Source organism: Eutrigla gurnardus (assembly GCF_963514095.1).
Source record: "Eutrigla gurnardus genome assembly, chromosome: 13".
NCBI classification, from domain to species: Eukaryota; Metazoa; Chordata; class Actinopteri; order Perciformes; family Triglidae; genus Eutrigla; species Eutrigla gurnardus.
In genome coordinates, this window is record NC_139936.1 from 17210697 (window position 1) to 17236326 (window position 25630).

The following is a 25630-nucleotide window of genomic DNA, read 5'->3' on the forward strand; positions in this document are numbered from 1 at the left end:
TTATGAAAAGTTATCCTGATTTTCTTTGGCTGCTACAAAAAGCCAAACGTGGATTACGAAATAAAAAAAATATTCTGTGGCAATAAACTTGGTTAATTCTTGGTTGGTACTTCTTCAGCAGAATAAATAGTCCATCAAGGAAGTTTAAATAGAGGAATCACCATCTTAAAAATTCCCTGAGCTGAAATATCTAAGATAACCATCAGGTGGCAGTGAAAGATCACTAGTTGTTCCCGTCACAGTGAAGCTGGCATGTGGGTCCCCAGATCGTCATCTAACACAGCTAGTCAAGCAGCATCACATTTATTAAACATTGCATAACCAAAATTTATGCACACACGTCCATTAGAATGTGGAAATAATAACAATACCAGACTAACTTAAGCCGCTGAAAATGAATCTATCTGGGTGTTTAGTAGCGATCCAAATCCTGCCATTTCAGTGCAAAGTATTTTAATTCTACATACATTGTGTTATAAATATACATAGCAAGTGTCCCTACTGGTTGAAACTCAGCTCGTGTTGATACTATTTTACACCTTCTATAGTCATCTTTTTAAATTCAAGTCAAGAGGCACTTCGGTCAATACCCCGCGGTTTTGTTCCTGTTTTAGCTTTGGGTCGATGTAAAGAGCTTGTTTCGCTGGAGGTGATCGTGCAGATTGATGACGTGACAAATACTTCATTCATTGAAGGTCATTGATGCATGATAATTAAAGGACAGAGTTAACTGATAAGTTACTGCCTTATCAGTATGTTTTTCTTTACTTGTTAATAATCCTGAATCTTATCCTGCACATGTTTTATAATGGGTCATGAGATCAACGTTAAGACAAAAGCAAGGTTGTTATAAAGAAACATGCAAATAGACTCCTCCACATCACTTTTATCTCTTAGATATTACATTTGATTTTTTTATTATTATTTTCAATCTTTTTTTTCTTATTTTTCCATATAGTGTTATCATTTAACATATTATGTATTAAACTTGAAACTTTATCTCCACCTTTGTGATTTGTATTGATTTTTCATCTTTGTTAAATGTATTCCTTGTCTTGGACTTGTGCATTGTATTACATAAAGAAGGTGGCTACAGCAGGTGATAATTCATCTCCTCTAAACCTTCAGTACTATCAGTTTCCAAAGTTCTGTTGTTTATAATGAAGTATGGAACATTAATTTAATAAAAAAAAAAAGGTAGTTATGTTTTTCACATATTTTTGTCCTAGACATTTTAAACACTCCACACAAATGTATGACAATTCTTCAATTTGTTGTTGCAGCTTTCTTTTAAATTTGAAAGAATTCTTGACTACAGAAACATTTTCCCATAAATGCAGATTTTTCCTTTCAATGCTTTGCAGATGACACCCCGCTATTCTTTTCAATCTCCCGTCTGACAATCAGGTGGAGCCTCACTGTATCTATTAACAGATGTCAAGCCATAACATAAAACTAAACCTGGAGAAGAATGCTCATGTGTTCCTGTAGGGAAAACAGTATCAATCGATCTAAGCTAGAGAAGGTCATGAACAAATCTTTTCAACCATCAAATCAATTTCCTCACAACATTTCGTCCCACCTAACTATCCTGTTGCACTGGGAAATAGGTCACGGTATGGAAGTGGAAATTATATTTCAGCTCCACTTTAAATGTACTTTGCAGAAAAAGGGACAGACAAACAAACAGAGATGAAAAGTAGAACTTTTTAAATCATATCTTAGTCTGAGAAAGACACTGACAGCTGTTAGAAAACTCACTGCGCCAGTTTGTTTATTACTGGTCAATGTCAGATGGAGTGAAAGTGCAGTCTGCTTTATGGTTCAGCCATAAACCAGTACATATAAACCTGGAGGTGACTGGCTGTGTAGACTCCGTGGGGAGCGACTATAAGGGTGAGTGCTGTTCAGTCTCTTTTCACCTTCAGTCAGTCAGACCTAATCATGATCAACAATTATTAAGTATTGATTGATTATGGTACGATTGTTACATTAATTTATGTTTTCAATTTTATTTTGCAAATTAGTTTCAAGTAAAGAATTACCTTCATCAAATATATCTGCATGTGTTTTATTATTAAAAAATAATAAAGTTATTTTCTATCCATGTAATGATCAAAATGAGGATGAAATTATTATGAATAAAACATCAACATCCACCTAAAATTCTGATCCCTTTTCTGTATAAAATCAAAGAGTTGTTTGGATTCTCTTAAACTCAAACTTTCACATTTGTGTTTGACCTCTAGATGAAGCTGTCGATGTTGTTGCTGCTGACCCTGCTGGCTCTGTCCTCAGCCAGTCTGCAGGACATCGTGAAGAAGAGCTCACTGCACAGAAAAGGCAATATTTCACATTGTTGTGACAAGAAAAGTATAACTGACTAGGCAGGCTAAATTGATTCTTAAGTAGATGTCCAGACTCTTGAGTCATCTGGCTATGGCTCAGAGAATTTTATGACTTTTTCATTATAATATAATTTGATCAAAAGTGCTTGTGTGGTCAAACGTGTAACCTTTCTGTTTGTGTCTTTTACACAGCTTCGTTACTGAACCCAGAGCTGGAGGATCAGGTGCCTGAATCGACTGGTAACAAAGAGGTGTCCGGTCCTCTGACTCCTGCTGACCTGGAGCAGCAGCAAGATTTACCTTCCTCCTTTATTTTTGGTGACAATGTTAACCTCGAATGGCTGACCTGGACAGGCTCTGTGCCCAACGGAGCTGTTTCAATCTATAACGGTTACACCGAGCGTACCGACTATGTCTGCAAGTACAAGTGTGAGGCCGGATTCTACAACCCCTACCTGGGACCCTACTGCCGCTACCCCTATGGAGACAGTGAGTACTATGCCTCCGAGTTTGAAATCCTGGCCAACAAAGACAACTTTGAGTTCCTGGAGTGGAAGGAAGGTTCCTATGGTTCAGTTCCCCAATTCTCAGTCAGGTCCTGCCCAGGTGTTGGCATCTACGTTGGGAAGAACAAATATGGTCTCGGGAAGGTTGTTCCTCAGTTTGAAGCATTCTTCCTGCCTTGGGAAGGCGATGAGTATTGGTACAAGAGTTACCAGGTCTTGACCATCAACAGGGATGCCTACACCCAGCACATCACTGACGTCACGTACGCCATTGATGAAGTCGCCCTCTTCCAGTATCCACCCGAGACCATGCGAATCTCAGGGGTCACCAACAACGATTGCCAGACAGTGCAGAAGACAGTCACCATCTCCAAGACCACCGAGGTGGAGACCACCTGGAATATTGGCCGAGCCACCATGCTGGGTATCACTGGCAGCATCACAGCTAAAATCCCCCTCATTGGCTCCGGGGGAATTGAGCTGAGCAGCGAAAAGACGCTGCAGTTCTCCAGGGGAACCACCAGGGTGGAGTCGCTCAGCCACACCGTGTCAGTGGAGCTCTCCATCCTGCCAAACCACTCCTGCAGAGTCCGCATGGAGGGACGCAAGATCAAAGCTGACATCCCCTACACCGCTCGCCTCAGTCGCACCTACCGCAACGGGGAGACCCAGTGGACGTCCATCTCTGGGACATACGACGGAGTCCAGATCGGAGAAGTCCGGGCTGTAGTGGACCGCTGTGAACCTGTACCTGACGCCCTGCCATGCCCCTGAAAGACTGATGGAAAACCTACCAAAACAAACCATTTTTTAAACATCTGGTAATATTGGAAGCCAATGATGTGTTACAATAAAAAATAATGTCATACTCATATGTCATGTTTTGTCTCAGCTGGTGTCTAAAAGAAAATGTTGAAAATGCATTTTAAAAATAAAATCACACGACACTTTAACTTTTTCTTAACCTCTATTGTATTTACATTGAAAATGACAATTAAAAAGGGAATCAAATGTTATTTCACCCCCAGGTCTGAGTCTCATTGCAAGGGACTGAGATGAAACCCCGCCCACTTCTGTATGATAAAAGCATCAACAAATATGACAGCTACAGTAGCTTTGAAAATAGCAATATGGTATGAGACACATAATTTGGTGGACTTATTTTCTATCAGACACCAATGACACACCCGCCCTTTCCTGTGTTCACCATGGGACATTATTTTGGAATAAGTAAATATGGTAGTTGACGGTTAGAGGCAAATCATGTTTTGATCATTTTGAATTGTAGCATGAATCACACATATGATGTTTGTCGATTTATAAGATACCATTTCAAGTTGAGAAAGTAGATCACAGGTTTGTCTTATTTTCATTTAGTTTCGTGTGAAACTGCATCCCTCATCTCACACAGTGTACGTCAGCAACATGGCCGTAAGCTTGGCTTGCTAGCTAGCTAAGTAGCAAACTTATTTTACTTTCTCTGTTGACGACTGTACATATTTATTCTGGAATAAGGTCCCATGGTTGACACAGGAGCTATGCAGGATGGGGATAGGTTCATTGATGACTCCAAATTGCCCGTAGGTGTGAATGTGAGCGTGAATGGTTGTCTGTCTCTACATGTCAGCCCTGTGATAGACTGGCGACCTGTCCAGGGTGAACCCTGCCTTTGCCCGATGTCAGCTGGGATCGGCTCCAGCCACCCCGCAATTCTGAATACAGGATAAAGCGGTAGACGATGGATGAATGGATGGACGGTCCACACAGGAAGGGACGGGACTTTGCTGCTCTAATAGGCTAACTGCTACAATATCAGTATGCTAGTATTACCATTGTTAGCAGGCTGATATTAGCATTTACCTCAAAGCTCTGTGTCTAAGACCAGCAACGCTGAGCCACACTACCATTATTTGTACCGTTGCACTTAATTTGAGAGAAACACACAAGATTTCAACATTCATAATTATTTCAATGAAACACCTGCTTTGTTTTTCATTCAATTAGCTTCCATTGGGTGAAAATAAGAGAAAATAACATCATTGCTCATCACATCTAAATAAAACACTCAGTCTGATTAGCATGAAATAAAGCATTATCTGTATGTGTGAATGACAACTTCTCTAAAACTTTACTGAATGCAGAAGCAGCTGAAGGCTGTGACACTGCAGTTTTGTCAATGTCAGTGACCTTTACTTAGCCTTTCTTTGCACAGAGTCCTCATTCACATCTAAATAAATAAATTGATAATAACTCTCTGTCTCAAGGACGCACACAGATGGCCGTGACATCAGCGATTCTGAACGATAGCGCTGTGCGTGCGGAACAATGATCGGCTTCTCCTCTGGTTGAGTCTTGGCAGCCGGCGACGTTACGTAACAAGGGCCTTCTTAATCAATGACCCGCTATTACAGAGGATCTGATCACTGTGTTCCTGGCCTGAGCTTATCTAAACTTACAGTATCTTGTCATCAACATAGAAAGAGAGCAGCAGCACTTTGGACATCATGCACTCCTCTATCGGCCGGTAGATATGGGACGTCAAATCCAGGCAAAAGAGTGAATTTACAGCAGCGGGAGGGGGAAGAAGTGCTGTTCACTAAGTAAGGATCAATAAAGTAATCCCATTATCATTATCAACCTGAATAGTTTTATTACAGTCTGCAACGTGTTCTGCAGGAAAATAAGATGCCCATCTATCACAAGAAAAATAGTTTGAATTAAAACCTAAACACAAAGCAACGCAGCTCTCTCCTACTAAATTACGTTCCCATACAACTAAACTACACTCTCAATTGCGTTCCAGGTAAACATATATTTTTGTGGATCACCTGAACAGTCTCAGTTTTAAACATTTTGAAACAGTTTGAAACAGTTTGAAACAGCGGTTTACGAACAAAACAAAACAAAATAAGTTACAAAACTACATAGAGGTTTGGACAACAAAACTACTTGGTTTGGTTTGTTGAAAAAAAAAAAGAAAACACCATGGTTTTGTAAAAAAGTTACTTTGAAATTGAAACATAATAATAACAATAACAATAATAATAATAATAACAATAACTTAAATTTAAAAAGCGCCTTTAATGAAACCCAAGGACGCTTGGAAATGAAGCACCTTTCCTGGGCTTTTAGAGAACTCGACCAGCTCTCAGACACTTCGTCCACTGATTGAACTGGGTCTGACCTTGAACGCCTTAAACGTCGGGTCATCAGGCAAGCTCTCTCTCTCTGTCTCTTTCTCTCTCTCTCTCTCTCTCTGTTTATTGCAGGTAATAAGTCTGCAGGCAGGTTTTAAAACTCAGCACATGCTGCAGGAAGGGTCACTGCAGGAGGAACTTGAGAGGTAAAATCTGCTTCTCTGTGCTAATTGACAACATTTCACTGTCTGATTATTTCCCTGCATGAACTTGAATCAACAATAAACTGATCAAAAAAACAAGGGCACATTGAGAACCTGCTTGTTGTGACATTTTTGTTCCTGCTTTTTTACTCTAGAAAATGTATCCAGGAATAAAAAATGTATTTATTAATGCTGCTCTGAAAGTAATAATACATGCAGAGGCATACTGTTAAGAATCCTGCCGCCTTGTTTATCTGGCTGCTTTTTATTCATTTACACTTAGGGATACAATTTGTCCTTTTTTGACATTTAATACACAATGTGCATCTAAGTTTAATACAGTTGTATGTTATTCTTTTTTTATATTTTGTTATCTAAGATGATCGTTATATTTCCAGTCCAAATGTTGGACAAAATTGGAGGATTCCTCTCAGTGTCAATGCAGATGATTTGACATAAAGTAATGTGTTTTTCATCTGCTATTAAAAAGATCAATCAAATGTTATGATGGTATTTAACATCTGTGATCAATGTCTACTGTCTATGAACTGCCTACTTACCTGTCTACGTCTCTACCTACCTGTCTAACCTACCTACCTGTCTTGTTGCTGAGACACAGGAGTAATTAATAAATTAAATGATGGCCCTGTTCCATTTAGCTGCAGGATCTGGTTTTGTGCATGCAAGCTCACTGGAATGACTGTGAACACTAAATAGATTGGGACCATAATTCATTTTCTCAATTACGCCCGTGTTCACCCTGCATTTACATTTCAAAATGGCTGCTTTTTTTGTTTGTTTGTTTCATTCTAAATTCCCGGCGATGCTGACATGCCGGTTGTGTTTTTCTCTGCATGTCCAGATGAGGTGGTGTGTTGTTGTTGTCATGGCAGCGCTGCAGCTCTGCAGCCCGGCGCTGCTGACTGACCCGATGCTCTACGTCTCCCAGCTGCAGGACGGGCAAGAACAACCCAGCAGTGAGTCCCATCTGGACTGGACACACACTCACTCACATAGAGGGTTTCTCAATGTCAAGCATCACCAATCAGCAACTCATTCCTCAGCACCAAAGCGTTACATAACTCATGACTTGTAGGTCCAATATTAGTAAAGATTCAGCGATTCCTTGCATAATGTGTCCATAAACAGATTGTGTTGACTGCTGAGGTGAAATAACTAAATGTATAGTCACATAGTTCTACAGTTTGCATCCTTTAAAGTCCTGTGAAAGAAGGACTAGTATTTGCAGGATCCTGGAGGTTGGAACGGTCCTTTGGTGATGCAGCATTCTCAGAGGATCCTTCCTTGACATTAAGAAACACACAGAGAGCAAGATGTGGTATCTACAATTGATCCTGTATTTTCTAAATGTTCTGAGTCAATGTACACTATGTAATATGTTTAATATCGAAACCAGTTTCTTATTTTCTTTACAGAGCCGTGGCTCAACCCAATGTTGGAGGATGTTGTCCCTTCCCGGGAAGTCATTCAACCTCCTCAAATCAGAGAGCTCCCAGATGCTGAGACAACCTCACACTCCTTCCCCATCTTTGGCGAACACATCAACCTCAAGTGGGTGACGTGGAGCGGCCACCTCCCGAATGGCGCCGTCGCCGTTTTCAATGGCTATGCCGAACGCACCGACTATGTGTGCAAAGTCAACTGCGAGGCCGGCTTCTACTCTCCCAGCAAAGGGAGCTTCTGCCAGTACCCGTACAGCGACAAAGAGTATGCGTCCTCCAAGTTTGAAGTGCTGGTCAACGTGGACCACTTTGAGTTCCTGGAGTGGGTTGAAGATTCATATGGCTCGGTCCCGAGTTACGCCGTGAAAACCTGCCCCGACTCCGACATCTATGTGGGCAAAAACAAGTACGGTCTTGGCAAAGTAGTAACCCAGCATGAGGCCTTCTTCCTCCCCTGGGAGGGTGACGAGTACTGGTACAAGAGCTACCAGGTCCTCGCTATCAACAGAGATAGCTACAGGCAGCACATCTCTCATGTGGAGTATGGCATCGACCAGATGGAGCTGTTCCACCATCCTCCGGAGGCCCTGCAGCTCGCTAGGGTCACCAATCTGGAGTGTAGAGCTGTGCAGAAGACGGTGAGACTGGAGAAGACCAGTTCGGTGGAGAAGACCTGGGACATTGGCAGAGAGACCCACAATGGTTCTGTCTCCACCATGAAGGCCAAAGTGCCCATCCTGGGCCCAGGGACAGTGGATTTCACCAAGGAGCAGACGGTGACCTTCTCGGAGGGAACCAGCACGGTGGAGTCCATCAGTCACTCTATCTCCGTGGAGATGCTTGTTCCACCCAACCACTCCTGCGCCGTGAGGATGGACGGGAGGAAGATGACGGCCGACATCCCCTTCACCGGCAGGCTGAGCAGGACCAACCACAACGGAGACACCCACTGGACCTACATCACGGGCATCTACGACGGCGTGACCGTCGGCGAGATCAGCGCTGTGGTGGAGAGATGTCAGCCGGTGACTGACGCTGTTCCCTGCTCCCAAACTCAAGACTAAGGATCAGTCTGTCAAATGTAAAAAGTTGAATAAAACAGCCAAATAAAATGCAATCCAGAATTTCTAGGCATTTCTTATTTTTTGTTTGTTTCTTGAACTGGGGTATTTTATTTACTGTGACAGTTTCTGTCACCAACTTGCCCTTTGTAAGTCATTTTCTGATTTGTTATTTAATTTACTGTTTGTCCAGTAGGGGAGGGGGGAAATGATAAAGCATAGAATTGCGATATTTTGCCTAGCAATATTGTATCCATACATGGACAACAAGTATAAATCTTTGTATCTAGTGCCAATGTTTCATTTATCCATTCTGAGCTACTGTAGACCCGGATGTGGCATTATGATATAAAAGTCCCATAAAATAATTGAATGTGGCATTATGGAATAAAAGTCCTCTGAATTAAATAAATAAATACATTTGACATTTAAAGTCCCATTAAATAAATAAATGTGGAATTATGAAATAAAGTTCTCATTTAATGAATAAATGTGGCATTATGAAATAAAAGTCCCCTGAAATTATTTAGATGTGTATTTTTATTTAAATTTGCTTTACATTTGCTTATGCATACATATTGCCTCATTTATTTAGTTCAAGATTTAATTATTAGATGTAATAATTTATTTATATATATATTGCAGAATACTGCAATAATAATGCAAAATAAACTTTAAAAAAATCTTGGTTTTGTTGTTATGAGTTAAAGTGTAATTCTCAATCATAACGCTAGGTGGTGGTGTAGCCTGACAGGTAGAAAAGCCTGTGGACTCTTGTTGTCTTTCTTTCCAACACTCTCATTGACTGTTGTGAGGGGCATGACAGGACGACAAGCTAATGTACCCACACATGAGACCTGAGAATAGCTTTAAAATGCATACAGTTCTCAATGTAAATGTTATGTTTGTATGCTAGCCTAAGTGTGCATGTTGGTGGTATGCTGTCTTCAGTTACCCGACAATGTATAGTAAGCTAACCTTAGCGAGCTAACGTGAAGAATACCGGTTAAAGTTACCCTTCCTGTAGTAATAATTATAAATACAAGGTTATAAAGTAGATCTGCTGTTCTCCGAGGAGTTTCTGATATAGCCGAGTTAATAAATCAAAGACAAATGCAGTTGAATATAGCGAAATACTAAGAGTTCAGATGTATTGAACCCCATTGGAAAAACCGGTGTATTTACATCATAAGCAAACAGCAATTCTGACAAGAAACGCCATATTCATCTTGGAAAAAACGCCCGAAATCTGAATTCAGGACCGGAGCTGACGGTCTTTTTATGGGCCGATTGAAACAAGTCACGGTTTTAGGTAGATTTTGTCTTTATTTGTCACTCTTCTTTAAGAAGCTGTTGAACTTTGTCACAATGCGACGACTTTTAACAAGAGTCATAAACCGAGTTTTGCTGAGTGAGACGTTGACACCGACGATGGGTGTTGAAGCAGAGATACACACACAAGGCCGACGAAGGCTGGTAAGTGTTTAGCCTACTACCTTACATTTACTCAACCTATGATCGCCAGTTGATCTCACTGGATTTATAAATCCTGCCAAACATCGTTCAAAAATCCGACGATGTAGTGCTATTTTCCTAATTTGACAATGTAACCATCCCATAATATAGGTTTGAATACATGTTCTGGATCAGTCTGAGTCACTTCTTAATTCGGCGTACATTTTATTAAAATGAAGTGCTGCATTCTGTGCAATATATGAAATGAACACTGTAACCCGTAGGCTCCCTTAGATTGAGGGGATTTTGAATCGAGCTCTCTCTGTTTACTGGACCACTGGTGTAATGTTTAGTGGCAATTTGTCAATTGATAGTGTCAGTTTGTCGGATAAGCTTAACTACGAAAATAGAGGAAGACTGAGAAAACACAAAGCAGCCAAGATAATAATTTAATTTACATTGTGGCACCATGAGGACAAACATTTGGTATTTCTTTTTTTTTATTTCTTTTTTTATCGTCTACTGTGTTATCTTTTTCACTGAGTCCTGTTCAAGCAAAAATAAATGCTTGGTGTTAAGAGACAATGTTTGCAGTGTGTCAGCAGTCATAGAGTCCAATACAATGGAGTCTATAGTATTTCTGCTAACAGATGCTGCTGCTGCATCAGTACCATCAGTACAGGGCAGCGGCTGCACACGTGTTTTTGGTCATTATGTCAGCATCCACAGCATAAAGGCACATTTATTTCTATAGCACAATTCATACACTTCAACCAATTTCAAAGTGCATTTGAAACTCAGGAATATAGAATAATAATATAATGTAATAAAATAGCTTTAAGCCTTAGAGGCTGTCAGTTTTTAAATTTGAATACACAAATCTTCCAATTTTTTTCATGTCACTAAGCATGTTTTTCAAAGGAATGCATTTTAATTAGAAGTATCATTTGTATTTCATGAACTGCCATGAGGCTCTGTTGAAACGTAGAATATCACCAACCATTTCATTTAATGTGTGATAGTCCAAATCATAAGCAATACCTTAATATGCATGTGAAAGTCATCTCTCTCTCTCTCTCTCTCTCTCTCTCTCTCTCTCTCTCTCTCTCTCTCTCTCTCTGTGTGTGTGTGTGTGTGTGTGTGTGTGTGTGTGTGTGTGTGTGTGTGTGTGTGTGTGTGTGTGTGTGTGTGTGTGTGTGTGTGTGTGTGTGTGTGCGTGTGTGTGCGTGTCTGTGTGTGTTAAAGGTGGTGGGACTGGGTAACCCGGGGATGGAGGGGACCAGACACAGCGTTGGCATGGCGGTGGTCGGCGCGCTCGCCGCCCGCCTCGGTGTGGCTGACCGTTGGCGTGGCGACAAGCAGGTGTCTGGTGAGGTCATCGTGTCAGAGCTACAGCAAACACATGTGGTGCTGCTCCGTCCAAGGCTGCTGATGAACGTCAATGGAGTGTCAGTGGCCAAAGCAGGTGAGGTCACCGTCGGTGTGTGTGTGTGTGTGTGTGTGTGTGTGTGTGTGTTTGTTTTTGTGTTAGGCAATATGTAAGGTTTATATATGTTTATTTTGATTTACTTTTATTAAAAACAACAACAAACACACTATTTATATTCAGGAGAGAAATGTAATGACTTCGGACTGATATTGTCTTTTCTCCATCAAGAAGTTGGTCATTGTTATCAATGAACATATTACTGGACAGTTAATATTTGGATGTTTATTACAGATGAGGTAAAAAGCTGCTGTTTGTTCCTCTAGCTGGTAAATATGGCATCAGGCCTGAAGACATTGTGCTGGTCCACGACGAGTTGGACAAACCTCTCGGCAAAATCGTCATCAAACATGGAGGAAGTGCCAGGTGGGTTTCTTGTGATCTCAGGTCGGCTGTGACTTTATACTTTTCCCTGCTCCAGTTTGAAGGTCTGCAAAGCAAAATAAAAAAAACAGCATTTGCAAGAATGTAAAATGAAGTTTGATCCCATGTTGATCTTGTTCACAGGGGCCATAACGGAGTCCGCTCCTGTGTAGACTGTCTTCAGACCGATGTGAGTGACACAAACATAATATATGCATACAGTGTACACATTAATAGTAAAAATACATCCAGTTCATAGTACAGCTATAAAAAGTACAGGAGGTAGATCATGTGATCTGCCGTCTCTCCTGCAGGTGATGCCCAGACTTCGGGTTGGGATCGGCCGGCCGGCGGGGAAAACGCCCGTGGATCGCCACGTCCTGGGCAGGTTTTCCTCAGAGGAGAAGAAGGTTCTAGACTCTGTTCTGGTCCAGAGCGTGGACCTCCTCCTCTCCCAGCTCTCCCAGCAAGACACCCAGCAGGACACCCAGTGCCCCTCCTCACCAGCAGGTGGCAGACAAGCAGCACAGAAGAGAGAGGGGCCAGAGCACTCAGCCTCTCCTTCACAGAGAGAGGATCCTCACTGAGTCCGATTCTTCTTGGTGTGACTCTAAACGAATGGATGCAGCAACTTCCTTGAAAAGCAACTATTCTGAGCATTGATCACGATTAGGGAGGTTTTGTTTCACTCCTATGTGTCTGGTTGTTGGTTGACACCGCTACCTCACAAACCTGCAAACAGGTTCCAGGAACAATGTGGCAGATTCTGTGGAGCTAAGAATCTATTGAGGATATCTGACATTTTTTTTGTCTGATTTTCTGATACTGTACATGAAGGGTACATCATCACTACATATTTTTTAAGCTCATAGAGACTAAAGACGTCGCCACATTTATTCCGTATTATATAATAAATGAAGAGGACTGTACAGCCTTGCTGGAGGTGTACATGGTATTACTTTTAATAATAAAAAAAAAGCTGATTTAATGATGATTTGTTATTTGTTCTATTTATAAAAATGTATACAAATGCAGGAAATAATATGCCATCCATATGTGAACAAATCTTTGCATATTAGTGGTGAGTAATGTCATGATATTATTGGTTGGTACTAGCTAGTGTAAGCACGCTTCATATTTTGTTTTAAAGGAACAAAAAACATTTAATTTTGAGTTAAAAGTATGAGGAAATGGATTTTTTATTAAGATAAGTGAATAAGACTGATCTAAAAGGGTTAAGACATTAATCAACTAAATTTGTAGGGTTTGCAATATTAAGATTTTGAATAATAAAGACCAATACTTCTGTGCCCTCCATGTGTAGATACAATATTTCCACATAAAATATCATGATGCTGTATTGACTCTTCCTCACTGCTTCATTATAACAATGAGATAATAATCAGTACACCGGACATGCAGATGCTCATGTAATGATAATGAGCATTAATGTCGGCCACCTGTGCTGTAAAATAGCATTCATGTGCTGTTTTTTATTCATATAACTGGCTCCTCCAGTCCAGTAGGGGTCCTTCTTCCCCTCCCCTCTCTCTCAGGACTCCTAACTGCTGATGAGCCGCACCTGAACCTGGTCTGCTGCCAGGTATAAAAGGTCACCAACGGAGCATGGACCTCCTTCTCTCTGCTCCTCTGCTGCTGCTGTTTTGTTTCAGACATTTTCACACATCCACGCATGCTTAGATCATGTTTGTTTGGTTGTTTTTGGATAATTTGAGAGATAAAAATGTCTGTTTATTACGTATAGCTTTCAGCCTGGTTATAACAGCCAGGCTATGCTAGACCTATATATATTTTTTTGCTTGGTTTTTGCAATAAAATCCCCCCCCCACCAAAAAAAAACAACTCTGCTCCTTTTCAGTTGTCAAATACACAAACAAGCAGTACCTGATAGGTTACCACGTTGTCCATGTTAAACCCACTGACCTCAGTTCTCTACTGTCTGTCTGACATAAAACACTGGATATCTTTGAATTGTCTCCAGCTCAATCTTAAAACAAACGACTATATATAATCATCATATTGCATAATTGTATTGAATTAACATCATGCTGTATTGAAGAAGATGTGAAACTAGAGATCGAGACCATAAACTCATGTTTACAATGTTTACTGAGATAATAAATCCAGTGAGTAGTAGGGTCTTTGTCTCACAGACTTCCATGCAATCTGACTTCTTTTTGCAACCAGAGGAATCACCCCTGATGGCTGGTAGAGGGAATGCAGGTTTAAGGCATTTTTAGAGTTGGCGCCACTCTTCAGAATCAGCAGAAATACAACAGAAATATTTCTTTTTGGGCCTTAGAATATCACAGAACAAATACTGCCATCTATTGGTCACCTGTCCCAACCTGTTCCTTTTCAACAATAATGTTTTAAGAAACAACATCACAAAGCTTGTCCAATCATGTTTCTACCACCTGAGAAACTATTCTACGTGCTTTTATCTTCTCGCAGCAAGTCTCTTCTTTCGTCTTAATCAAAAATCCTTGAAATAACTACAGATCTGCACATTGGCCCCCTGTGTGTTTTAGGATTATGTTTAAGGTTTCATAGATTACTGTGAAGGCTCTTGTTTTAATCCTCTATAAACCTTTAAGTTATTTGACATTTTTTTCCATCAGGAGTTCAAGTTTCTTCTAAAAACAGACTTTTATCCGAAAGCATAGCCTGATTATATCTGAGTTGCCTGCAAATTTGATTGTTTTTTACCCTGATATTTTATTTTCTCTCTTTGAAGTGCTTTTCCACTTTTGAAACATACTTATTGGTTATAATTATAAGTATTTACCAGGTAGCTATTTCATATAGAGTATGTATATGTTGAATTACCTTGAATAACATGCGATATCATGATACATATAGTTATCATGATATATAATGATCTTTATCAGGATAGAAGATTTTGGCCACATCTCCCAGCCGAAACCATACGTTATTAATGACTAAAAACAAATGATGTGATGAGTTTGTATGAGTGGTGTTGTATAACGGAAGATGACCAAAACAACAGAGGTCTGATGCGTGGTGGCATTTTAAGTTAATAGACTCTCAAGTGATGCTGTTCTAGCAAGTTGAGAGTCAAGAAAACAAATAGCTCTTTTCTTAAAGCTCGTCTTTTGTATCTAAAAGTGAACCGGGAGTCCGAACATACGGTTCTCCTCACAAGCGGCCCTCTTCCATCTTGTCCTCCTTGATTGTGGCTCTTTTGGCTAAAAACATATTGATTTCCCCTTCCCGATTGTCACACTAATTACACTCTTCATCAATTAGGTGTCTTTAATGAGTTGCATCCAGTCAAGAGGCGCACTGCGTTCTCACACTGCAGAGAATGCCGGAGGAGGGAGGTGTTTCGGGCAGGGGGAGGCGGTGGATGAAAAAGAGCCAGAAAAGAGCATATAAAACAGCGGAAAGAGGCTGACGAGCTGCTGAATGAGGGAAATCAATACAAAGGAGGCCAGTAGATTGCGATGGAGGGCTGAAGAAGAAAGGCAGGCGAGAAACAAAAGGGGCCAAACATTGTTTAGACCCGGTTTGTTTGAGGCCTTCTGTCCTGCTGTAGCTCAGAGTCACAATGGCTGCAGGGACACACTTGTGGACATGAGGAGGAGGGGGGGCTCAAAGGAAACTTCTTCACTCTATGACACCCCCCACCACACACACACACACACACACACACACACTCTGAACACCCCTCACCCTCCTAACCCCCTCTGCTGTGACCCCGTTGAGCCACCCTTCGCCTCCATCAGGCCACTTTCCCAGCCCCTCTTCGCCGGTCAGCTAGCTTCACCAATAGCTTCAATAACTTTTCTTCTCCAGGGGTCAGAGGTCAGCAGTAGGGCTGGACACCTGGGTCTTTAGAAGAGATCCCTAAATGTATTCAATAATGGGACCCCAACCTTCCCCCATGCTCCACGGTCAGGCGTAGCCGGGCTAACAGAGTCCTGGTGGGGGGTCTTCCCTCAGATGTGCTAACTCTGCAGAAGCACAAAACAAGTCCGCTGACTCCACTGAGGCTAATTAAGAAGTGCTAGAGGATCGTGCACACATTTACACTCTAAAAGCTCTAATCTTTACATGTCGGCCACGCTGGCTCCAGGAATGGTGATGCCGGTCTGTTCGTCCAACTCTTTGGTTGAAATATCTCAACATGTGTCAGATGGTCTGCTATGAAATGTGGTCGACATATTCATGGTCCCCACTGACTTTGATGATCCTGGCTTCTTTCTCTCACGCCACCATGAGGTTGGCCTTCATGGTTTTTATTCAAATATCAATAATTATGTATACAATTTGTTTGCCAGTCGATCAATTCTATCTCCCAAAGATTTCACTTCAGGCCTTTACACACACAGAGGTGCCACCAGCAAACAATGTGAAAATGCAAAATACGTGCCTGCGAATATTACAGTATATGCCTCAGGCTTTTATTGTGAAAGTTAAAAACAGAAGGAGAGGAAGTGCTCTGCCTCTATCAATGTCCTGTTGCGTTGTATTTTCATAACTATACCGTAGGCGCAACTCAATGGTGTACATGTCAAAAAGTTGAGTGAGGAACACTGGTCACTTGTCGTCCCCATCTTGGCTACGTAGCATGGAAGGAGAGGTCCCAGCAGCGGTGCTTCTGATGTACATAACACCATATAATGTAAATCTGTGTGAGGAGTTTGAAGCGTTGGTCACTGCAGATGCTCTGGTCACCAAACTGGGGTCCGGGCACCAGCAGTGTCAGAGTCATTTAACCCTCTCAAGTATCACCACCTCCTCCGTCAACTGAAAGATTTCAGTCGGCTTCCTCAAAGTCGGCATCATGTGGTCCTCGTCGTTGTTTATTTTCTTAGATTCCCAGCAGCTCCAATAGAACCAGTGAGGAGAATGCTTGATGATGTCTGAAATCCGCCCCAATTCCTAACAGGAAGTCACATCTGCAGTCTCTTCAGACCTTCTTCTCTTTGGACAACTTCCACCAGTTTATCTCAGTTAGGGCTTAAAGGCTCAATGTGTAAGATCTGGCAACATACTCCGAAGAAAGGACCCTCAATTACTGGTTCCATGCAATCTAGAGTTACACTCATCAGTTATTATGTGGGGGGGACTATTATGGGGAAGGATTCAGCACTTTTGGAGGTTTTCACCCATAATGAAAATGAGCTGCTTTGCTTTTTTTGTTTTTTTTTACTATATTATGCCAACAGTCCCTTATGTATTTATATCTATTATCCTAAAACTGAGCAGCTGGAATATTTTCTATCTCATGAGGCGTCTGTGTTCCTATAGAACAGACTGAACACGTCCTGTTTCCCATAGCAGAGCCGTGTCTTACAGTGAATCCAGACCCGTTGGGGGATCCTTTTTCTCGTTCGTCTCTTTCCGATGAGCGAGCATTAATAACGCGTCCTTTTCCCCTTTCATAGCCATAATCTCCAGTGATCTCGGGCCTCCCGCACTAAATTATTCTCACAAGGCCATGAAAAGGCAGCAGCGGGGCCCTTTAAGAGGCAAATGAGCATCCAACGTGCAAAGATGTTCCCAGCAACGGAAATGTTACCTCACCGTCCGCAGCCAACCAGGCAGAGGGAATCCACTGTCTGATGAGGGGGGAAGGAAGGGTCCACTGTTCCCCCCGAAGGCAAAGCCTGCTGGGTAATTTATCCTTTAAACCCTTGTCTAACTGTTAACGTTCAGCTTTAAGCTGATGGTTTTACACAGAGTGACTCACAAGGGGTGCTCAAAGATTCACATGCTGGATTCTCAGCCTGCGATGCTTAGAAGCCTATAGATACAATAATTTCACAACACAATATTTTCATGCACCAAATATTCCTGTTTTTGTCCTAAAAAGACAATATTCCTACTAATCTGTTTACATGGCTAATGAAAATGAGTATTCCACAAATATTCCAGATTACATGCAGCCAATCATAATCCCATTAACGTAACATTAGTTGTTTTTGTCCACTATTCTTTCCTGCATCATCTGGTCTACTTGAGGAGCTCGCCATCACTCATCACCGGGGCCGGTTGAATCCCACAACGATGCCATGGATGTGGGAGCCCTAACCTGTCGTTCATCATGTCAAAACATGGAAAAGGGGAACGGCAGAAGCTACTTGTCACATTTAATTCTGTCATCTAGCTAGCTAGCTCGCTAGTTAACTAGCAGACCGTTGCTAGTTAGCTAGCTTGCTAATTCTGACATTCTTTAATGCTACACTGGTTATAGAAAATGAGCCAAGCAGCAGGCTGTAGAACAGCGGCCCTTCCGGCCAAACTCCCACCGCTATGGAGAAGGACAAGATACCTAGCTACCTAGCCACCTAGCCAACTAGCTACCTTGCCAACTAGTTACCTATCTACCTTGCTATCTAGCTAACTAATTAGCTATACCTAGCTAGCTAGCCAGCCATCCTCATGAGAAAAACGTGTTTGCTGTACATTCTAATTTCATTTGTAACATGCTCCATGAATACATGTTTTTCATTTCATTTATTTGGCAAAGTTTGCCCAGTCATCGTGGAAATGATTAAGATGTTCACATTTTTATTTACAACTTATTATATTACGTATTATATAACATTTATATTTGTTTTGATTGAAAGATCCCAAAACGAAATATGTTCTTTTTAGATTGTGATCATTTTAGATTGTGATTATATATATACAGTATATATTGGATTTTAATATTTAAACATGAAGAAATGTTTGTTTGTTTTCAGCATATATTGTTAAATCGTAGAACAAGTGTGGATGTGATCTAAAATGATTAATAATACCATTTTTATTTCAGCTCAACTTTAAGCAACAAGTAGCCTGAATAGATCTTGTTAAAAAAAAATATCAATGTAGGCTAATACTTTTTTGCTCCTTGTGATGCAGAATAATTTCAATTTGTTTTTTTGTTTTTTTCTTCATGAATTTCGTTAGTAGGAGTTTTGTTTGTTGTTATTGTGTTTTTTACCATCACGTGTCAGTGAGGGAAACCTCTGTGAGCTCCAACTGTCTAACAGCAGCAGGGAAACGTCATCTGTTCTGTGGGGAGTTACAGGGGTTTGATTGTAATTGGAAATTGAGAAAAAGCGAAAGAGAGAGAGAAATGAGACCGTTGTGTCTTTAAGGAGTTTGCTCTCTCTCTCTCTCTCTCTCTCTCTCTCTCTCTCTCTCTCTCTCTCTCTCTCTCTCTCCCTCAGTGCAGATTCATTACTTCTTCTTCTTCTCCAGGCACAATGGCCATTTATCACCCCCTCCCGCGGTGTGTGTGAATGTGTGTGTTTATTCAAATCTCAGTACCAAGAGCGGACCGGCCCCACTCCCGAGCTCTCTCTCGGTGACACGGACGCACCGGGGCTTATTGTTGGAGGAGCCCCAGAAAAAGCCCCGCAAATCGGCCAGAGAGGGAGGAGGAGGAGGTGGAAGAGACCGGGAGCGACAGAAGGAACCGGCGGTCGGTGGTGCTGGTGGTGGTTGTGACGTGCGGCTCGCCGTCCGCTCGCACCCCGTCCTTCCTGCGACCATCTGGGCAGGAAGCATCCAGCCTCCCTTCCTCCCTCCCTCCATCAGCAGGCTCTTTCTCCTGCTTCCAGTCCCTCTCCCGGACCTACACGCGGAGGATGCAACCTGCAACCTGCAGCGCATCTCTTTTCTTTTTTCCCTCTTTTCTTTGCAGGTTTGTGCTGCTGATCGGAGCATTAGATGGTAGTTGCATCCTCTTTTTTTTTGGAGGTGGGAGGAAGGAAGGAAGGATGGAAGTGAGGATATAGAGGAGAGAGATGCGTCTTAACAGGTGCAGATATGGCGGAGAGGAGTTTTGGGCAAAAACTGATTTGATTCCTGGGATTCTTCTTGTCTTCTTCTTCTCAAAGTTATTGTCTGTGTGATGTTTATGAACGGAAGCTGCAGCGGCTGCTGTTTTTTTTTTTTTGGGGGGGGGGGGGGGGGGGGGGGATTCCTGATCAATTGGAGAGCGTCTAATTAGCGTCTGTAATTGGATAACGTGGCTGATGTTTAGTCGCTGCTTGAGTGTGAACGCAGAGACTTCAGGCTGAATCGTGATGGAGGACGACAACAACCACTCTTCTAAGGCCTGAAAACAAACCCTAAATCTTAAAGTCTGTTCTTCCCATGTCTGCTTTTTTAAAAGGTTGGTTCCCATTTCGTTTTTGAGCTCGAGCAGCTGATTGTCCAAACGCAATTCTTGTTAAATTTCAAATCCAAACCCGAGAATTGTGCCTGGACATCTGTTGCTGGACGCTCCTGCACTTCTGCTCCCGTTTCACAGGATACAATCAGCTTCTTCTTCTTTTTTTCTTCTTCTTCGATTCGTCATTTATTTTTTTCGCACACTATCATCGTTTTCGTTGCGTTACCATGTGTTGCAGGGCCGCAAATTAACTTTAATTCTAAGAGACGCTCCTTTATCTGGTGTACTGAAGCAGAAGAACTCACTTTCTGCAGATTGAGTTTCGGGCCTGCAGGAGAAGGAGGCCAACCAAAAAAATAAAGAGTGATAATTGAGTATTTTACAAGCTGGGACATTTTTTCTAAGTTGTTGGAGTGTAACTAATATTGCCCAGCTCCGCAGCTTTCTCTCTTTATTCGCACTTTTCCTGCTGAAAACCTCGCAGGGAAGGTTTATTGTCGCTCCACTGGTGAGCTTTTGTTGCCGCCTTTTGTTATCGTTTTGGGGATTATAATTAGCATAATTCTTCAGGAATGTATCATTTTAATTTTGTTTAACAAACCATGACCTTATCCAAGCCCTTTATCCTTGATAAAGGATGCCATTACAAGCCAATAAAGATGGAATTCGTTTGTACTGATTCTACTGTTGAATAATAATAAAGTATTAATGATAATTGGAAGCATCAGATTTTCTTTTTCTTCCATGTTTTTTTTTCTGTTCAGCTTTCCAGTTTAAAAAAAATCTCATGTGTATCCAGATTTCTTGAAAGGTTTATAATGATTTTAATTCATATCTTCTTTTAAGCACTACAAAATGGCTGTGCTTTTTTATTGAACTTTTTCGAGGAATATTTCTCTCTTTTTTTGGTGTAACAGGATACCATATTTAGTTTATTTGGAGTTTCAGTCATGTGACTTATTTTTTTTATTATATTTGTATTCATCAGAATGTTTCATTTTATTTTGTATTTTTTATTTATCTATTTATTAATTTTTTTCAGTCCAGAAAATCTGTGGGAAAAAACTGGTATTTACAGTTCAATTAAAATGTGTGTAAATGTGTATACACACATAAACACACACACACACACAATAACTGTGTGAAACTATTTGCTGAATGTGTTTTTAGTCGATTCTTGTGGCAACATGTGAAGACTGTGACATGACAGGAATCTGAAAGGCTGCCAGCGGCAGAGCAAACCAAACCCTCAGTCCGACTTTGGCCTCCTTGGGTTTTTGAGACAGGGGTCTGTTTGATTTTCACACCACAGCATCACCTCGGCTTGGATGCGTCGGGTCTCCTCAGGCTAATTTGCTGCTGTAATCTGCTCTCAGCATGTTGCCAGAGGAGCAGAGGAGCTGTGGGACGGAGCACAGCCTCACAACAGTGGATTAAAAACTCGTCCAAACATCACCACCCAAGTTGGGGGGGCGAAAAACACACAAGTCGTATGTTGACCGAGTGCCACTGAACGTCCCATTGTGGCAGGGTCAGAGAGGAGACCCTTCTCATGTCAAAATCAAATCACAAATCACAGTTCTTGAGTAGAAATGTAGGGATATATATATATATATATATATATATATATATATATATATATATATAGGGAGAGAGAGAGAGAGAGAGAGAGAGAGAGAGAGAGAGAGAGAGATTAAAACCATTCTAAAAACGTGTGTGTGTGTGTGTGTGTGTGTGTGTGTGTGTGTGTGTGTGTGTGTGTACATACCTCTTTTTAGAATGGTTTTAATCATTTAACAAAATATTTCTAAACAAGAAATTTCCCTGAATAGAATTCAGGCAACATTTAAAGTTTGGAACCCAGAAAATAAGTGACTTTGGTCTCAAACTGTAACAACGTGAAGGAATCAAGACCGAATCATTATCTCTAAAAACTCGTGAAAACGTGAAATTAAAGTCCTTCAATTTGTTTCAGTTTTAGTATATCATAGCCATATCTGAATACATAATTATAGCTTTCTATCACTTATTCATTTAACCTTTATTTCACCAGGATTTACAACAGCATCAAGGTTTGTCATAAAAGCCCAAATATTCATAAAGATACATTTCCGGTTATTTTATTTTTTTTAGGAGGCCAGAAAATTCTAAAATATTTGGAAAACAGTAAAAAATTACTACAAATTTGTGCAGCAGAAATATCATTTCTAAAAGTGTCTTACTGTTTTCAAAAACTCATTAAGGTTTGAATAATTTGATTATATTAAAAGCTAAAAATATATAAATGTGAATGTTTCCGATGTGAATATGTTGTTACATAAAGACTCAACAAGAATGTGGTCCCTTGATCTGCTTGGATCTGGATTCACATCTAAAACCAAACCCTCTGTTTATGTCCCACATAAACAATTCAAATCCCTCATTGGAATCTGCTGAGGCAGCTGAAGCTACGTCAGGTGCACTTGCAGCTGAGCGCCTCGGCGAGGAATTGATCGGTATCGGCAGCGATATTGATGACAAAGATATCTTGAGGAAACAATTAGGAGAGCAGTGTAATGATTAGAGAGATCATTAGAGCCATTTAACCTCTGCTGATGAGGTTTAGAGCCACTGCCGGCCTCCATATGGTACCGGCTCTCCTCCTGCTTCTTCTTCTGAATCTCATGAAATCTTTCACAGCTTCTGCCTGAAATCCTCTCCTCTTCCTCAAAACCAAACACTTATCGCTGTCTTCATCTCCATCGGAGGTCAATCTGGCTGTTGAGCGGACTGAGGACAAATGTGATTACAGATATTGACGCAGCACTAAAAAAAAAGGCTCTAAAAAGTCTTCCTCTTCCGGGTTCGGCCTCCATGTTGGACACCGTTGAAAGCCTCTCGTCCTGCTGTTTTCTGTTCCGGGTCACTCACTTCCTCTTACTCCTCCTCCTCCTCCTCCTCCCACCCGAAACCACCACCTCCACACCACATGACCTGGACTGTGTCATCAATGTGACAAACACACACGCCGCCACCAACGCTGCAGCGTACACGAAGGGAGGATGCGGAAGGACATGAAGGGAGGGGACTGGATGTAGGAGAAGAGGAGGAGGAGGAGGAGGAGGAGGAGGAGGAGGAGGAGGTGTGGGAGCATCACAGGGGTGACGTCACATCACGACCTCCTTCCCAGCATCCCTCCCACACACACACACACACACACACACACACACACACAACATCTTAGGCGTCTGAGAAATGTACGATGAAGGTTGAAGGTCCGTCGCTGGAAATGACCTTCTGACTCCAAAAGACGCGTGACGTCTTCATGAGTGGTGGCGAAGCGGCCATTTGTATGTTTGGCGTGCGTGAGTGTTTGCATACAGAGTTCGCGTGTGTCCTCGTTGACAGGAACAGTCGGAGGGCGAATCACCACTGAGCGCCATAACGAGGCTGCAACGAGTTCCTGTGTGTGTGTGTGTGTGGGGGGGGGGGGGGGGGGCTGCAGACGGTCCACTCCCCCGCCTCCACTCAGATGCTTCCCCCCAAAATCACATCATCATCATCATCATCATCATCATCTTCTCTGACCCATCACCTCCTGCAACAAAATGTCACTGCCGCCGTGTGCTGCGGCGAACAGGCAGCCATGTTGGATGCTCATAACACCAGACAGATTGTCCCTTTATGATGCAGACGCCATTTAAGCTCATACGTGACACACACACACACACACACACACACACACACACACACACACACACACACACAGACATCACCCTTTTTGACTGGTATCAAACAGCAGCCGGTCCCCCCCACCCCCACACTGCACCACCGTTCAGTCCCAGCTGCAGATGCACAGCTGCGGTTCAGCAGGGGCGCCCTGACATCACCGCCTCCTCCCAACCAATCACCTGCTTTATTTATTTTAAGCAGCACTAACTGCCTGGCCGGAAGAGGACGTGTCCATCGCACTCAATTCCTGCAACAAGACGCTTTAATAAGCGCAAAAGTATCTGGACGATGAGGAGAAAACACTGGCTGTAAATGTAGAAATCACTTCCGATCACACGGAGGGTGAGCCACGGCATCGTGTTGTCGAGTTTAGATGCAGCAGCCGAGACCGACCTGCAGGCAACGACCCGGGCTGACAGCAGGTCAGCAGATGCTTAAATCTTTTATTCAACCAATTCAATTGGTTTCCTGTACAGGGACCTGGATTGTCCATTTCTCTCAGCATCAAAATATCAGTTATTTAATACTGAGAAAGACAACACAGGACGTTCAACCACGTCCCAAATTGTTGATGTTTTCCATTTTCCTAAACTCAACCATGGGTTTCAGAGTGAAATGTCATCCAGACTGGTGCAGGCACCGACAATACTTCCAATTCGAATACATTTGTGAGAGAGTTGTGCCATGCAACACGAAAAATCTGGGTCTACGTTCACCAATTAGGAGATTAAAAGACACGTGAGACTGCGTTGAGCAGAAAGGCCGAGGTCAGCGATAAATCAGTGCTGTTTTTGTCTCAGGCAATAAGTGTTCATAATAATGTTGATCCATCTCAGCTAAGAACTCAGAACCTGTTGATCTTTTCTCAGACCTCGAACATCTCGCTTACCAGAACAGAGAATCAGAATCGGAATCAGAAAGGAGCTCAAATTGACTAAGATCATTTTATCATCTGGGTCAACAGGACCCTGATACGTTTAATTGAAAAAGAGTTGCAGCTGTTGCAACTTTGCATTGCTGAGTATATGTCGAGTTTTAATGCTCAATATATGCAGGTGAGTATTTTATGTTTAAAGGCTTTCAGGAATAATCCCTGCATGTAGAAGCATGTTGTTGGCAGCTTGAAGGAGCGGCCTTTAACTAACCACGTCTACTTTCAGACGTGAACACACAAGGTGGTGATCCCACGTGTTCCCCGGGATCAGAGAGCCGTGCAGAGCAGCTGCAGAGCTGCAGCTCCTCGCCTCCTTCAGCATTATTACCATAATTTGTGGTGGGAAAGGAATCGCTCATCAATCAGAAGTGTTGGGAAAGTGACCACGGCGAGGACCCGGGGCCGCTGTTTGAGCAGCGAGCTCAGAGGGGTCAGCCGGGGTGCTCTCTGTGTGCTTTGTCATTAATCACTTTGTTTTGAGGAGAGCGAGAGGCGTCGCAGCCTTTATCCTGCTCCTCATCCTCCTCCTTCATCCTCCTCCTTCACGGCCGGTGGCCTTCGCACCCCATCTGACCACGGCACAGAGGCCAAGGTCAGCCTGACCCCCCCCAGCATTTCATCTCCCATCAGCCCTCTCCTGCAGCCACCCTTCATCCTCAACCTCACTCCCCCCTCCACACACACACACACACACATTCCCCCCGCCACGTCCCCTTTGTTCACCTGTTGTCCTGGAGACTACTGCCACTGAGACCACCCCTCTACTGTGTACCGTGTGTGTGTGTGTGTGTGTGTGTGTGTGTGT

The 25630-nt window shown here is 42.2% G+C and overlaps 2 protein-coding genes and 1 pseudogene across 3 annotated transcripts; all 3 read left to right on the top strand.

The window, feature by feature from the left end:
• Positions 1 to 1384: 1384 nt before the first annotated feature.
• On the top strand, positions 1385 to 3628 carry LOC311023244 (natterin-3-like; the record flags this gene model as incomplete). Its single annotated transcript, XM_084024949.1, has 3 exons — positions 1385 to 1525; positions 2250 to 2343; positions 2541 to 3628. The coding sequence occupies exons 1-3, from the start codon at positions 1472 to 1474 to the stop codon at positions 3626 to 3628; spliced, it is 1236 nt and encodes a 411-aa protein (XP_083881075.1). The 5' UTR covers positions 1385 to 1471.
• Positions 3629 to 7080: 3452 nt separating this feature from the next.
• LOC311023725 (natterin-3 pseudogene) lies at positions 7081 to 8722 on the top strand (annotated as a pseudogene). Its single transcript has 2 exons — positions 7081 to 7171; positions 7631 to 8722. The product of its transcript is annotated as a natterin-3 pseudogene (transcript).
• Positions 8723 to 9534: 812 nt separating this feature from the next.
• On the top strand, positions 9535 to 13337 carry ptrh1 (peptidyl-tRNA hydrolase 1 homolog). The gene is made up of 5 exons (XM_084025877.1): positions 9535 to 10194; positions 11419 to 11638; positions 11926 to 12025; positions 12167 to 12212; positions 12337 to 13337. The coding sequence occupies exons 1-5, from the start codon at positions 10000 to 10002 to the stop codon at positions 12607 to 12609; spliced, it is 834 nt and encodes a 277-aa protein (XP_083882003.1). The 5' UTR covers positions 9535 to 9999; the 3' UTR covers positions 12610 to 13337.
• The last annotated feature ends 12293 nt before the right edge of the window (positions 13338 to 25630 follow it).

Bases quoted from the DNA above. Each gene is read 5' to 3' on its own strand.
- ptrh1 (XM_084025877.1), top strand. From the start codon at position 10,000: ATGGGCCGATTGAAACAAGTCACGGTTTTAGGTAGATTTTGTCTTTAT. The intron at 10,195-11,418 runs GTAAGTGTTTAG...TGTGTGTTAAAG, and splicing joins CACAAGGCCGACGAAGGCTG to GTGGTGGGACTGGGTAACCC. The intron at 11,639-11,925 runs GTGAGGTCACCG...TTGTTCCTCTAG, and splicing joins AGTGTCAGTGGCCAAAGCAG to CTGGTAAATATGGCATCAGG.